Genomic DNA, 16,692 nt, shown 5'->3' on the forward strand with positions numbered 1-16,692 from the left:
CACACTCGTTCACTTGACACAGAATGCTGAAGTAGTGGACACAGTTTGTTATATTCTCTCAGGTTTCTTTTAGAGTGTCTAGAAATAATAATGGTGTGCATACTGATAATGTTGAGACAAATGAGAAGTTTGTGTAGGATGTCAGGTCTTTGAATGTCTTGGTTATGTATATAGAGCACCTTTTCTTGCCCTGTTTCTTTCATGTTTCTTCCTACCCACCCTTCCCTTTCTTCATTCTGTTACTCTAGTTGTGTGGCACAAGTAAAGTGAGGCTTGTAAAATGTAATGCTCTGTACAAATATAGCTGACAGGTGGAATTGCTTCCCTGGTGCCTTCCTAGGTCATTTTGAAAACTACATTATCCTTGTTAAGACAAGTGAAGGGGTCACTGAACCAGTGTTAGGCTTTGTCCTAGAAAATTCATGGCATGTTGTCGGTGGGAGTTGCTGTGTTTGAAACCCTGATCTTTTGTATGTACTGTTAGGATCTCATCTGTGAATAAGCCAGCACAAATTCTTGACCACGGTTACCTGGTTTTCATATTGCTTAGACATTGCTATATGGACAGAAGGAGCTGTTCTTATAGGACTTCAGTCTGTGACTTCCTAGTTCCTTTGTTGTCATTCACTAAGGGTAGAGGGGGCACAGCTGTTGCTCACGTGAGCCAGACAGGCACCCTCCTTACTATGCCACTTTATTTTTTACTTCCTTGCTCTCTTAACCTGTTTCAACTTCATCACCTTGCTTAGGGACTTCTGGAGTAGAGAAAGCAAAGAAAAAACATGAAGTCTGAGAATGAGCAAGGACTTTGCCAGAAAAGCCCTTCAAGAAGCAGATTGTCTTTCCTCTTACCTTTTAAGCAGAGGTTCCCACTCCAGCATCTGTGTGTTACAGTCTGCTCTTATATTTTATATAAACATTGTTATATATATGTATGTTATATAAAGTTATATGTGTTTTATAGTTATATATGTTATATAGTCATATAAGCACATATAACTTCTACACACATTTATATTTAACTTTTTTTGAAAAAATTCAAACTTCTAGAAGTTGTAATAATAATACAATAAATTCCCATATACTCTTAACCCAGATTCACCAGTTTTAGGCCAGTGTTTTATCACTTTCTACCCATCCTCTGATCATTATCCAATATTATTTTTTCTGAATGTTTGGGAGTAAGATTGTCTGCATTATTCCCTTTACATCCTAATACTATATTGTGTATTTCCTAATACCAAGGGTATTCTCTGTATAACTACAACGTTGTTATCAAAATCAAGAATTTGGAGCTCCTGGATGGCTCAGTCAGTTAAGTGTTTGATTCTTGATTTTGGCTCAGATCATGATCTCATGGTCGTGAGATCGAGTCCTGAGTTGGGCTCCACACTGGGCTTGGAGCCTGCTTGGGATTTTCTCTCTTCCTCTCCCTCTGCCACTCCCCTGCTTGTGTGTGCGTGCGCACGCTCTCTCTCTCTCTCTCTCTCAAAAAAAATAATAATTATGAAAACAAAAAACAAAATCAAGAATTTAACATTGGTACAGTTCTTTTTAATTAACTAGCCATAGTCCAACTGTGTTAAGTGGCCGCATGATAATGTCCTATGTAGCGTGTTTTTCTCCGGTACTGATTTCAATCCAGAATCACACATGGCATTCAGTTGATATGCCCCTCAATGTCCTTTAATCTGGAGAGATCCTCAGCCTTTTCTTGTCTTTCATGGCATTGGCATTGTTGAAGAATACAAGGCCAGGTATTTTATTTTATTTTATGTTATTTTTAACAGACTATTTCTTATTTTGGATTTGTGTGAACCATTTGCAGCCAGACTACTTCATGGAATCCTCCCTTGTCCTTCTTAGTGCTTCAAATCTAGAGACACAATATCCATCTGACTTCATTGGTGATGTTGATTTTGATCACCCTGAAAGATGCTGTCCAGATTCTCTACCATGTATTTAACTGCTTTTCCCCTGCCAACTATTAAGCAGTCTGTGGGCCATGCAAACATCCTTCTCCTTATCTCCATCCCTAGATTTAGCATCTATTGATCCTTCTTGCTTGAACCAATCCTTATATTTTGGTTGGAAAATGCTAATTTTCCAGCCCCACTGCCTCCTCCCCATTTGGCAGTTGTCATTCTGCTCTCAGGGGAGAGGGCTCTCTTCCCGTCCACCCATTCTGCCATCCATCCATCTTTAATATGGACTTCTGGATTTCTGGGTTTTTTTCAGTGATTTATAGCCATTCCTGTCTTTAATTATTTTGATGCTCACATTTCCCTAGATTTGTCTAGTGGCAATCTTTCCAAACTGGCTCTGTGTTCTTATGGCATGCCCCTATCATTTCTTTCTCTCTTTCTCTGTCTCTTTCTTTCTTTCTGGCACCCTCTTGCCAAATTTTTGGCACAGTAAGATATTCTAAGCTCATTTTGTCTTTCCCTGGGTCCACCCTGGAAGTAGCCATTTCTCCAGGGAGCCCTGATTTGTTTTTTCAGCCGCAAGCAGTATTAGACACCCGGATCTAGACTTCATGTGTACTCATTGCTGCTGTCAGCATTTCTAGCTGGCCCACTCAGCAGACATATCTAGGAAAGAGACATTTTAGAAATCATTAATTTGTACTAATGCCTTAATTTCCAGTTCTAGTCCATCCTATCAGGTTTTTTTCTTGCTTTTGGTTTTTGACTATTTTTTCCTTTTGTGAAAATTTATTTATTTAATAATTATTAATTTAAAAAACAGATTTATTGAGTATACATGTCATAAAATTCACCATTTTAAAGTATACAATTTAATGGCTTTTAGTATATTCATAGAGTTGTGCAACCATTACCACAGTCAATTTCTGAACATACTTATTTACCCCAAAAGAACCCTTGCACTCATTGGCAGTCACTCTCTGTTCCTCATCTCCCCCCAGCTCCTGGAAGCCACTATTCTGCTTGCTGCTTCTACAGATTAGTCTGTTATGGACATTTCGTATAAATCTAATCATACAATATGTGGCCTTTCATGACAGACTTCTTTCACTTAGCATGTTTTCAGGGTGCATCCATATTGGAGTGTGTATTGGAACTCCACTCCTTTTCATGGCCAAATACTGTTCCATTGTGTGGATAGGCCACATTTTATGTATCTAATCACCAGGTGATGGACATGTGGGTTGTTTCCACCTTTTGGCTATTACCATCAGTGCTCCTATGAACATTCTTGTACAAGTTTTTGTGTGGACATGTATTTTCATTTCTCTTGGGCATATACCTAGGAGTAGAATTGCTGGGATATATGGTCATTCTATATTTAACATTTTGAGGAATTGCCAAACATTTCAGAGTAGCTGGTCTTTGATTTTTAATGTTGTATTCGTGGCCTTATGGATTCAGTTTTAAACTCTGATCAACAATAAGCTATTTGTTTCTTCAGGTTACAACTTTTATTTTTTAAATTTTTCCTAAAAGAAGAAATGACCTTCTGAAGCCAGAAATGTTTTTAGCAGTATAGATGCTTTCATTGAGAATTCTGAAGGGATGTTGCTTAAGAACAACTTGGTGTAGCAAGAAGACTTTATTAGGAGTCAAGTGGCCTGAATTCTGATTGTTCTGATATGCTTTGTGATGCCTAGTTCCTGTCTGACTTGGGGAAATGCTTTGCTTCTGTCACCCATAAAGAGGAATGATATCGCTTGTCTCCCAGAATTGTTTCCCAAGATAGTTATGAATGGCAATGGAGATAGGATATGTGTGGACCCTTAAACAGTTGCATTGTGCATATTTGCACTTCTGCGACAGTTTTCTAATTATGTAGAAGAGCAAGCTCAAACCAAACAGGAAAGAAACTTGAATTTCTTACATTCTGAGGTAAATGTATATTCTTACATTTTAAGACCTACATTGGATGAACATCCACCCTACTTACCCCCAATATTCTGGAATATGCTTGTTTCCCACCCCACCCTGCCCCAAAAAGTACAGCCTGGACTATATATGCCATTGCATTTAAGAAATTAAGTAACAGAAAAATATTAGTTGGAAAATGAACCTCTGTTTTTTTTGTGGCTGCAGCAGTAAGTAAACCCTGTGCTTGTTGGTGTGCAGAAGCCTCCTGAGGGAGCAAGGGGCCCCTGCATGGCCCTCCGTGCTATCAGGGAACCCCTCTACGTCAGATGATGCCAAGCCTAAAGGATTATAGTTCTGCATTTTGCCTCACAGCGCCAGAATTTTAATGAGAAAAAGTACTTCCCATTGTAGAGTCAGTACACTGAGCCATAATAAAGCTGAGATTTGACCTGGGAGTAAAGTACATTATGAATGTAATTATTTTGTGGTGACAGCATGCATGACTCACAATAGAGCAAAATTTGACCTCAGTGTTGGCATTTGCCCAGTTTTTGTTCTTGAGATCCAATGTTGGTTAATTTTCTGCTTTCATAAATTAATGATTTTGTCTGCTTCTGTTCTTAATTCCATGGTTGTTTGCTTTTTCTTCTCATCTTTTAGTCTTTCAGAACTTATCGTCTTTCCCTGCTATAAAAATTGATCCTGCCAAAAGCTGTTCAGTCTCCCCTTTTTTTCCCCCCATGGAATATTAGTTTGTTACTACCTTGAGATCAGAAATGAGGGGTCTTTGTTTTGTTTGTTTTCTTCTTTTGTCATTGTGTCTGAGGCCTGTGGTGGTATTGGAAGGGCTGGTGGAGTTCTCTGTCGCAGCCCTGTTCTTGGCTGTGAGTGCTTCTGTGCTCTTGGATAAGTGCCCTGAGTTTATATGAACTTGGGAATTGTACAGAATGTCCTTGTATCCACTCTGTATTGGCTGTGACTTGGGTAATGATACTTTCTTAACCCAGTGAGGAAACTATCACACTCTGCCTTCATGATTTTGTCAGACTATCTGCACACCGTGAGTGTTCAGGTGGTGGCAGGTGGTGGCAGTGGCCACCTGTCTCTTTGTCCAGTGCTCCTGTGCTCTTCCTACACATGTTTGCACACGTTAGGCCTTCAGTTAATTCTTAATAAAGGAATAATGGTGCAAATTTCATTTCTCTGTGCTTTGAGAATCTAACCTTCTCAATCAAGGTCATGGTTTGCTCTCCTTAGGATTAAAAAAAAATGAGGGAAATTTCATTTTTATATCATTTTTTTTCCCAAACTTTTCCAACTTTTTTCCCCTGCTAATACTACCTCATATTTTTTAATGCTTTTTTTTTTTTTTGACCCTTAACAAAACCCCAAGAAGGTCAGTTTTGTCCAGCCACTGAAAATGGGAAGTTAAAGCACAGAGATTAAGGAAGTGTTATTACGTGACTTCATAATATTCATTGATCATGTCCATGTGCTAAGCATTCTGCATATTGTCCTGGTAGAGCCCTCACAGTACCATGATGAGGGGTGGGTTCTGCTCCCCGTATTTCACAGATGAAGACATTGAAGCATATGGTGACCTTATAACTTATTGCCCAAACTGGGACTCTACTGAATGTGAAAGGGGGTGCTTTTATTGGTTACTCGGGGACAACAGGGGCAAACTAGGACTGTCCCCAGCGAGTCATCATCCTATGTAACCAACTTGCCCAAGTTTACACAGCCAATCAGTGGCAGAGCTACATCCTGAACTCTAGGCTTTCAAACTCCGACAATAATCTTGCTTCACCTGTCCTGGAGTGTCTCATCCACATCAAGCTAATTCCTAGCAGGACTGCAGGAGAGCCAGGACTTTGGCCCCTTTCTGCCAACCACTGCTACACCACAGTATGTCCTGAACATGTTATTATTTCACTGTCCAGTGCCATGAGCCCTTGCCATGAGCTCCTGTTTGCCAAGTTGTTAATAAATGGCACTCTCCTTTCTGCTCTTGGTAGGAACGCATGGACTTTGGAGTCAGATGTGGCTCTAAATGTGGCTTTGAATTCTGGTATCTTAGATTTGACCTTGGAAACATGACTTAATTTCTCTGACCTCCTTTGATTTATCTGTAAAATGAGAATTCTGCCTGTCTTGCTAGGGGTTTGTGAGCTGTAAATGAATACATGTAAAGTATCCAGAATACTGTTGGCTTTTATTTCATGGCCATTAAATAAAAGTTGTTGTTGTTACTGTCATCGTTTAATTATGCCTAAGTGTAGTGTACATGCAAGGAAGAAGTGAGTGGTGACCTGGGAAGATGAAGAGATGATAAATGTCCTCTTCCTGCAGTGGAGAACCTCTGAATCATTTAAGCAAGGAGGTGACATGATCTGATTTGCTTTGTAAAAAGATCACAGTAGCATCAGAGGAATACTGGTTTGGAGAGAAATGAACCTAGAGGCAGGATGGTTTTTGCAGTAATAAAGGTGAGAAATAATGGAAGCCATTCATACGCCGGTTAGTGGCTGGAAAGATGTAGAGGAAAATTCTTTTGAAATATAGTTTGGAAGTAGAATCAATAGTACTTTTTGCAAAGATACCAAAGGAAAGACAAAATATTCCTGAATATTTTGTAGATTTCTGGTTTTAAGTCATCATAATTGACTGGAAGAAGAGATTAATTTGCCATTTGAGGTGCCTACGAGGAACATTTATGTGGAAAGCTCAGGAGAGAGGCTGGGCCAGAGAGGAGAGATTTGGGGCTCAAAGGAGAGCAGGAGGAAGTTGAACTAACAGGAATAGAGCAGGACCCCCTTGGGGGGAAAGAACACAGGGAGGCTAAAAGACAGTCACCTTCCACTGAATTGAGAGAAGCTGAGTCCACAAAAGGGGACTGAGTAGCCAGAAGGATAAAAGGAGGCTAGGAGGGAGCTTGGGATGGAAAGTACTCATTGTGGTAGAGCTTGGAGTTCTTTGTGAATGGGTATTATGTGCGGAGTGTGAGCCAACTTTTAGAAAAGTTGAAGAAGCTGAGTCATTCACTAGCCCCAGCCTGGAGGGTATTAGGTCTTTCACTGGAGGTGAGTGAGGCAGTACTATAGGTTCATTTTCCAGGGAAGAAGAAGCAGTAAGGTGAGTGGGTGTTTGCCTGATGGCCTCTCAGTTTTCTGAGATGCGTGCTGCCTGCGGACAGGAGCTCAGGGTGAGGCAGCAGACAGAGGATCTGAGAAGGTGGTGAGGGGGGGGTTGAAATAGTTGGGAGAAGAATTTCTGGTCGTTGTGGAGGGTCCAGTGGAGATCTTATCTCTGGACCCCCATTTCTCTTTGTCCTGCATTTAGATTGTGTGTGTGTGCACGTGCACGTGTGTGAATATATCTTTGTATCTGACAGACATCTGATTGGAGTTACAGAAAAGGATAATCTCATTATTTGGCACACATGATAAGTCTTCAATAAAATCCTCTTAAATATACAGTCCAGCAATTGTGTGTTAGTGGATCTTGGTAGAAGTAATAGGTTATTGGTGTGAATAGGTGGACTAGATGTTCTTCTTTCCATTCTAAACTTTTATTCTGCATATTTAGTACTTAATTTGTAAAATACACACTATTTCAAAGACAGTAACTTTTATTTCTCAAAATACTTTGAACAGTAGTTTAAAACTTATTTCCTTAAAATCCATAATCGGCTTCTTGCTAACTGGACTGTTCTCTGCTCCCCTTCCAAGCAGTTTATGGTTGGCATTATAATATCTGATCTCTCACCAAGACAGCTGTCATTCTTGGTACTGTCTTTCTAAGCCAGCTAACTATAATGCTATGCCCTTCCTTCTCTAGTAAAACACTGTATTTGTCATTTTCTTCTATATACTTCTAGTATTCTAATATGTTAACAGACATTATCATAAAAAGCATTCCTATCGCTTTCTTTGACATGTTTAATGTACTTTTTATTTAACGAGTACTATGTGCTGGCCCTGCTCTAAGCACTTTACAAATACTAACTCATCTACTCCTCATAATGACCTGTAAGGTAGCGTCTGTTATCTTCATCTCTGTTTTACAGACAGGGACAAGGAGGCACAGAGAGGGAGGCTAAGCAACTTGCCTGGCTCACAGAGTTAGTATGGCCATGTCAGGGTCACACCTGGGGTTGTGACCCTAGCACCTACCTGTCCTTTCACCTGCTGCTCTCCAGTGCACCATGGCCGTAGGATTTATGAGGCAGGACTAGAACCTAAGGGGAAGAGCTTATATGTGCCAAACATATACGTCTACAAGCATACTGACTTTTTAGAATCATGGGACAAATAAATTAATGTTAACTTTATATTATGTTATGTAATACTAAGACTGCACTCTGTGCTTATGAAAAATATTTAACAAATTAGAACACAGTTTTCTGTGAATGTCCATGGGTCTCCGATGCTTCAGAGGCATTGCAGAGGTCAAACTGTCCGTGTTGCAGGACGCACACAGTAGTGGTGCTGCATGTCAGAAGGTGCTGATGCCCGGGCTGGTCTCTTCCCTCTGCTACACAGAACAGTTCAAAACAGAAACCAAAGCAGGAAAGCAACCCCAGAGTCAAGAGCTTTTCTTCTACAGGCTTCTAATTATTTCAGCTTTTTAGTGATGTGAATTTCAGATCCAGAGAAGTTTGCATTTTCTGAATCTTGTAGTCCTGACAGTCAACAAGTGACTTAACACCCAAATGATATTTTAGAGTGATGAGGCACCCTGCAACTAAAAATCTTTATAACTTAATACCTAGGATTTATTTTCAATTTGGAAATTGTGATGTAGTTAGAACGCTTGGTTGATGTTCCCCTGGCAAATTGAGGACTTTGGCACACCAACCCTGAGTGCTAGGAGGCTGTGCTCTGTGGTGCTGGTCTCAAGTTAACCCTGACTGTTAGAGACTGTGTGTGCCCTGGGGTGTGTGTGCCTGCCCGTGGGCTCGTGGAAAGGGGTTTCTTAGACTATGAGGGAGATTGTGTTCACCTGAGTGCATCTCTCATCTCCTCTCATCGACTCTGATGCTCATGCAATTCCCCTCACATTTTAATCTTGTGAAATTTATGTCAGAGGGAATAGTTGAAACTACTCAAAAAATAAGTTATTATTGTCCTTTTGCTTCATGTTTGGAATTATACCTAAAATTACCCTGTTATCTCTGAAAATTCATTAATACATCAATTAATTACTGAATTTTGGTGTTAAACATAATATCTGTTGAGATTATTGTTTGTGGTAGATTTTGCACCCATGAGGAAAATTTCACAAGACCGTAAATAGCTATATTACGTTCTGAGTTTAATAGTGTGTCTTGTGTGACTTAAATATGATTGCTATAAGAGCTTAAGAAGAGAAAAAGAATTTTTAGTGCCTTTGGATTGTCTTAATGAGAATGTTGTGATTAACTTGTTGGATGTGAAAATGCCATTTTAAAATTGACATTCTAATTGTAACTTGATCTTTGCAAGTTTTCTTTGTGCCATTTCCTTACACAGGCACAGAACAGTGTGAACTTAAGAAGGAAAGCCCAAGAACTGAATTTCCTGACTTTGGTTATTTCCTTCTGACCCACATGCTATTTGTATAAAACCAGTGCTAGGGAGGCTTATAATGTTTCAGTAGTGCGGTGCCCTCTAGCTGTGATTGAGGGAACTGGATACTTCAAATAGTGACTATTACCATTTATAGTTTAGAGGGGAGATTCTATTTATATCATCGTTTTTGTATTTCTTAGGCTATTGCATATTTTCATAATTTTATTGCAAAGAAAACCTTATTAAAAGAAGTAAATTTTAAAGTGTGGAATAGAGCATTTGGTTTCTGATTACCTTTAAGCCTTCCTTGTAAAGTGTGGTCACTGAGGACTTTGTTGCAGTTTGGCAGTTGAGGCAGACAATTTTATTATCCCTGAGGGATTATTTGTATTGGTTGCTGGAAATGCCACTTGGACTGTCAACATAGCACCAGGCAAATGGGAACTTGTTTGGGTGATTTGATTTTTTGTTCCCCTTACTTGCTTTTGAACAAGAATTATCTGGAGTAATGTCTACTAATCATATTGCCAAAAATCTACCTAGTATTCAATTAGATGTCATCAGTATATGATAAAAATCTGTTTTCTTTACTAATACCTTTCAGAAGTAGTTCTCATTCTGAAGTTCTTCAAAGAGCTCATATTTTATACATTTGTGAAAGAATCAGTCATAAGACTGAATAGGAACCACCTGAAGGTCATCAATTGGTTGTATATTCCAAAGTATCAGAAACCGTCCCCTTTAAAATATCTTTTGCCCCTAAAAAAAGAATACTTTATTCTTTATAACTTCATTTCCTGATATTCAAGCAGATTAACCAGAAGATCTAAATTTACATTGGTTGCATTTTCCATGGCCTCCAAATCAGCTGTACCTCAAGAATAGAGAAAATGGGTACAATTGTCTCTTGCCTTGATCTTGATGCATAAAACCGGGATGTTGCCTTAATTAGAGGCTTTCACTGATGTAAAGATTAGTGTGTTTCTTTTTTTACACAGGCCCCAGGGCAGGTGATGTTTATGGACTCTCTAACACACTCTTTGATGCTTGATTGCAAGAGAATACTGTACTCCCACTGAAGGCGGCTAACAGTGCTTTTGGTGACTTGTACATGTGGAAGAACAAGGAGTTTCATTGTAGGAAGAAAGTATTTTTGTACTGTTCTTGCTGGTAGTATTAATGTTTATTGCTAAGACTTTTTTTCTGTGGTCTGCTATCAAGTTTAAGGTGATGATGTTTCTTGGAAGAATTTTGAGCTCCATTTAATTTTCCTTCTTTGTTGCCATTGTTTTCTAGCATCCTCCAGGACAAATAGCGAGGAAATACAGCTCCTGCTCCACTATTTTCCTAGATGATAGCACAGTCAGTCAACCAAACCTCAAGTATACAATTAAATGGTGGGTATACACAGTTTTGCTTAACTGAATGCTTTTTCTACTTAACCTGATAGCTAACTGGTTGGTTGTGGGGTCTGAGAGTGGTAAGATTGGGCTGGAGAAAGCCATTGACTATTGAGGAAATCTGTTTAAAAAGTAACTTTGGTAGTTAAAATGTGGGGTGTTCAAAATATTTGTGCACATTACCATTTACATAAAAGAGCAAATTTAAAAATTATTTCAAATATAGGTGAAAGCATGTATTTGATTTCTGTGTATACCTCCTACCTTCCCACTTTTTATTAAAGCCATCCTGGAGTAACTCTGCTAATATTTTACCTTTGAAATAAAGCGGGGCTTCTGTGGTCCCCTTTAAGACTTGAGGCTACAGTAGAAAGCAGGCCTGATAGTGAAAGTGTATTTGCCCAGAGTCAAGAGATCTGAGTTCTGATATTGAGTCTCTCACCAACAGGGAGGGTTTAGTAAAACCCTTCTCTTTGTAGCCTTGTTTTAAAGTGGGGTTTAAGGGAGGAAGGGGAGTCTTTGGATAAAATCCTTTCCCTTTTGGGGTTCAGTTTCCTAATTTTAAAATGGAAGATAAGAGGAAAGGAACACTGTTTTTTCTTTTATGTTTCCATTAGCATTGTGATAATCAAGACCTTTGACAGAGATCACAGAAAACCGGATGTGCTGAGGTCTGTGGTCACCAGTTCAACTGCCAAAAACCTGGGATATTTTATTTCTATATGTGCTTCAGAAATTACACATTTAACAACAGTCCAGTTTAGTGTATGATGTGTTTTAATTCCTAAATAAGAAGTATTATTTCAGTGGCTTACATTTTCAGACTTAGAAGCCCTACTCTGAGTGTGATCAATATGTGACAATAAATCACAGCCTCAGTCAGGTAGTGTTGACTGTAGCAGTCTTCTGTGGACAGCATCCACTCCAGCTGGGAGGGAGAGGTGGAAGATAGAACCACTTCAAGGCAAGCTGCCTTCTCTCCTGAAAGGTTGCATGTTTTCTAAGATCTAAGTAGAAATGTAGCTTCTTCCCTTATTACCTTGGCTTTTAAGAGCCTGATAAATGACAAGTGGGCATAAACTCACAGTCCATGATTGCAGCTGGGAAGAGGTATGCGTGTCAGAGCTCCACAGTGTGTGGCCTTCACTAAGCCACTTCCTGCCTTTGTGCCATGGCTTACTGCCAGGACATAGGAAGTACAGTATCTCTTGGAAGTATTTTCTGGAGTAAATCACTCATGGTTGTGGAGAGGAGTGGAAAGCCCTGAAGATCTATGTACCATGTGGCTCTTGGCATCTGCACAAGTTCCAGAGAGCCCAGAACAGAAGCTGCTAACTTCTCTTTAATCCTGGGATCCTCTTCGACAGGAAGGGAGGCCAAGTGGAGCAGAGGGCACCTTTACTTTCAGGGCCAACAAGAGCTCTTGGAATTTACAAATGGATCCGACTCAGTTGCTCAACACTTTACCCTTGGGTAACTTAAAATTGCCACTGCTTGTGACATAGACAGTTAGGAGCCTAGTGGGAAAACTGGGTAGCACTTTGATATGTCAGTGTCACCCAAGTTACAAATGTGCTGCTGTGCAAATCAGTGGTTCCAACCCCTGGTTACATCCTGGAGTCACCTGGGAGCTGAAAAACATGTTGATATCAGCAGTTTAATGTCTCGCCATACAGTTCTGGTATCTGGATTTTTAATACCCTCCCTAGGAGATTGTAGTAGGTAGCCAAGGTTGAGAACTTCTGATGTAAGTAAACAGTTCCTCTCCTGTCCCCCTACCAAAGTTCCTTGAAACTTCTAAATTATAGACTAATAAATGGAGGAAAAAGAGCTGAAAAGCTGGCCCAGTTAAATAGTGGACTGTTGAAACAAAACATTCAGTGTGAATACTATGACTTCCCTGATCCAAATGACATTTCCTTTGCACTAGCTAAATGTGAAAGTTCTTCAGTCAGTAGTTAATTTATTTTAAAAAGTGCCCCCCCCTTTTTTTCAAAGTTTGTATTTTGGGGGCGCCTGGGTGGCTCAGTCGGTTAAGCGTCCAACTTTGGCTCAGGTCATGATCTCATGGTCCGTGAGTTCGAACCCTGCGTCGGGTTCTGTGCTGACAGCTCAGAGCCTGGAGCCTGTTTCGGATTCTGTGTCTCCCTCTCTCTCTGACCCTCCCCTGTTCATGCTCTGTCTCTCTCTGTCTCAAAAATAAATAAACGTTAAAAAAAATTTTTTTTTAAAAACAACAACAAAGTTTGTATTTTGGACCTCAGAGCAGGGTGGTCCCTAACTGAAGTAGGTCGATCAGAATCTTCCCTATAAATGCTTCCATCTCACTCTTGGCTGGGTTATAATCAAGGAGGTAAAAAGTAAAAAAATATTTCTGGGTGTTAGCAGGCCTGGGTGAGTTCCAGCCAGGGTCTTTGAAGGTGTAAGGAGAAAGGGATACTCGGAAGGGAGAGAAGAGTCAAAAAAGCAGGGTAGGAAGAAGCTAAATCTGAATGCCCTCCTGTTCTAAAATTGTGCCTTAAACTTATCCTGCACCTATCAAAATGAAACCCCTATTTCCCCTTTTCTGCTTTTTCTGCTTTACCTAAATCCAAGGCCTCTTCTTGGTCCCTTCCCCCCAGACATTAAAAATACCAAAACCATTAATACAGTTGAGCTTCATTATGGACACAGTGAGTATCTTTGGGCTGAAAACCAAGTATGACCTTGTTTCTTTGAGAAAATCCTTTGAATTCTAAACATCGATTTCTAACCTAAGTTTTAAGAGAAACCCCTTCTTCAAGTTGTGGGCTGCCAAAATGAACACATGTATTTACAAATTCTAGTTGAGGAGTGCATGGAGGGGTGAGTGCTGTTCTGAATGGAAAGTTGAAGTGTAAAAGTGGGAGCATTCTGTGCTCATTCTTTTCATAGGCACGATTTCTGTTTTGACAATTTGAATTTTCCCATCTTTCCCCTAAATGCCAACAGCTGTGGTATTGAATTTAGAGTTTGCTAGCCATCCCCCCCCCCCTTCGACACACACACCTCTGCAGCTGACCTCTGTCTCCCCTCCCGCCCCCCAGCCAGAATCCCCTACGGGGGCATTAAAGGAAAGGGTGGGGAGCAGGTGGGAGCTCCTCAGCGCTGGCAGAACCCACCACCTCTTGGTCTTCAAAGGTTTTAGGCTTGTCACATGCTTTGCTGTATTAGCTCTAGGCTCCTACAAGTACAGGGCCAACAGTCACAAATCTGTTTTGCTTTCTTGGTCAAGAAAATAGTATTTCTTTATTCCAAGCTATGTGGCAAAAGCAGTGGAGCAAACCCTTTGATCCAAACGTACTTCTGGTTTGGGTCTAGCCCATCTTTGGTGAGACCTCACCATTTTCTGAGTACGTATCAGAACTGAGTAGGTCTCTGAAGCCTAAAGCGTGGGACTGATGCAGTTTTCCACTGACTGCCCTTTGCCCCCAGCAATCACTTCTTCCAAGATGACTGACTAAACTGGCCTATGGACCTGTACTGTATGTGAATTCTGAGCTTGGTTTTCTTAATTTTGGGGATATAACCTCAGGTGGAATTTGTCCTACAGTGTGGCTCTATTTTTCATGGAGGCCTAAGGTCATGATAATGTCCAGTCTTGCAGTCGGCTCAGGAGATTTGGAAGATAGTGACCTTGGGGCCCTGAAGATTTTAACTCAGTTTGCAGAAGCAAATTATGAGATGCTTGAGATGAAATTATTGATAGGGGAGTAACCATGATAATAATGTCTTTTGTTTTGGATTTTTGTATTTGAAATAATCCTTTTGTATATTTCATTTGGTTATAATAACATCTCTGTGACGTAGGTTGAATTGTCCTAATTTTATAGATGAGGAAATGTAGGCTCTGAGAGATGAATGAACTGTAATAAATGAAGGATCCAGGTTTTAAACTCAGCTTATTCTGACTTAGTCCGGGGATATTTTTCCTATGTCACACTCCACACAGAGGAGGCAAGAACCATTATCTTTTTCAAGCAATCAAAGTGACTAAACTAGTCACTGCACCAAACCCAATCATATGAAACGTCAATCTAAATCTGACATTAGATTAGAAAGCAGTCACACAGTATGACTGTTAAACGAATTAAATGATAATTTCATCCTTTTCCCTAGAGGCAATGTGTTAGAACTAAAGGGCACAAAATCATTATACTAGTCAGAAATCCTGGTATCCAGTATCTGAACCTGAATTTTTCTCATTTGTGAAATAGAGTCAATAACATCTGCTGCTTTTCATATCAAGGCTGTTAATGTATGCTTGAAAACAGTATTATTATTATTATTATTATTATTATTATTATTATTTGATTCTGAAGTCCTTTCACCCAAGTTACAATTCCTTCATTAGCTTAGATGCTCTTGAATATGTTAGGAGAAAGAGAATATATTGCCATTTGCTCATGAGGACTTTTAACATTTATCTGAATAATGTTTTTCAAAAATCATTTTGAAGGAATAGGTCTGGAGAGACATTTGGAAGACTAGAGATTTCTTGTCTATTGTCATAGGAAGTCATAGGTAAGCCACTGAGCTATTTGGAATCCAACGCTGAGTCAGCTGTGTTTAGGACTGAGCCCTCTACCTCCGTGTTGTGCCTGGATGGCAGTTTCTGTGCTCCAAGTACCCAGAACACAGTCTGATGCAGTCAGTTAGTGATATTCTTAGAAGCTTAAAAAATAAATTTTGGTTTCCTCGATAAATTTTATTTTATTTTTTTTTTTTAATTTTTTTTTTCAACGTTTTTTATTTTATTTTTTGGGACAGAGAGAGACAGAGCATGAACGGGGGAGGGGCAGAGAGAGAGGGAGACACAGAATCGGAAACAGGCTCCAGGCTCCGAGCCATCAGCCCAGAGCCTGACGCGGGGCTCGAACTCACGGACGGCGAGATCGTGACCTGGCTGAAGTCAGACGCTTAACCGACTGCGCCACCCAGGCGCCCCCTCGATAAATTTTAAAGTAAAACAAAAAGTAATGGAATGATCTTGACAGCTTACAAAAAAGGAAATTAAAAAAAAAAGTGGCCAGTTAACATGAATAACCCCACCAACTTCATAGGTGATCAGAGAAACCCAAATTGAAAACAAGTACACTTTACGTTGGAGAACATTTTTTCAGAATATTCAAGGTGAGTGTCAGCAAGTATAAGGTTAAAACAGACACTGATGGGGAAATACACTGGTACATTTTTTTTTTCTGCAAAAATACTTGTCAGTTTATGTGGAGAGCCTTCAATTATTAACGACTCTAGATTGAGTAATTCCCATTACAGAATGTTTTCTTATGGAAATAATATAGTCATAGGTTGCACAAATACTTGTCTCTGAAAATATCAGTATGGTGGTAATTATAATTACGAAATATTAGCACCAACTTAAATGTTCAATAGTAGGGGGATAGTTAATAAATTATTCAGTAACTATATAAATGGAATATAATCAGCCATTTAAAGTCCTGTTTTTAAAGCGTACTTTAATGGTAAGAAAAATATTAATGAGGACAAAAGTAGGATGTAAACCTATTTACACATATAATTGAGAGACAGAAATAGATATCTGCATATCTCAAGTAGTCTTCTTTGGGCAAAGGGTTTACTTTTTCTTTTTGTTTTACACTTCCTATATTTCCCAGAAGTTCTACAATATGAATATAACGCCTTTTTAATCAGAAAAGCATTATTTGAAAAAAAATATTCAGGAGAAGGGAGTGTCTTCATTAAATTCAGATCTTTTAAAATGTTAAATAAAAATTTTAAGGTAGTGTTACAAATAGGATTTATATTACTATTTTAGCAAGTGAATGAATAAGTTAGGTGGATTGCCAAGAGGTTACTGATGTAAGAGAAAAGAACAGCAAACCACCTTGGGTGATACTC

The 16,692-nt window shown here is 39.5% G+C and overlaps 1 protein-coding gene across 5 annotated transcripts in view; it reads left to right on the forward strand.

Moving 5' to 3' along the window:
• CCNY (cyclin Y) overlaps positions 1-16,692 on the forward strand; it is a 310,156-nt gene that overhangs the window by 256,974 nt on the left and 36,490 nt on the right. For all 5 annotated transcript variants that reach the window (XM_049627004.1, XM_049627003.1, XM_049627005.1 and 2 more), the window contains one exon: positions 10,691-10,791. In XM_049627004.1, coding sequence (XP_049482961.1) covers positions 10,691-10,791 — 101 coding nt within the window. The remainder of the gene's footprint in view (positions 1-10,690; positions 10,792-16,692) is intronic.

This window comes from Panthera uncia, chromosome B4, assembly GCF_023721935.1.
Source record: "Panthera uncia isolate 11264 chromosome B4, Puncia_PCG_1.0, whole genome shotgun sequence".
NCBI lineage: Eukaryota > Metazoa > Chordata > Mammalia > Carnivora > Felidae > Panthera > Panthera uncia.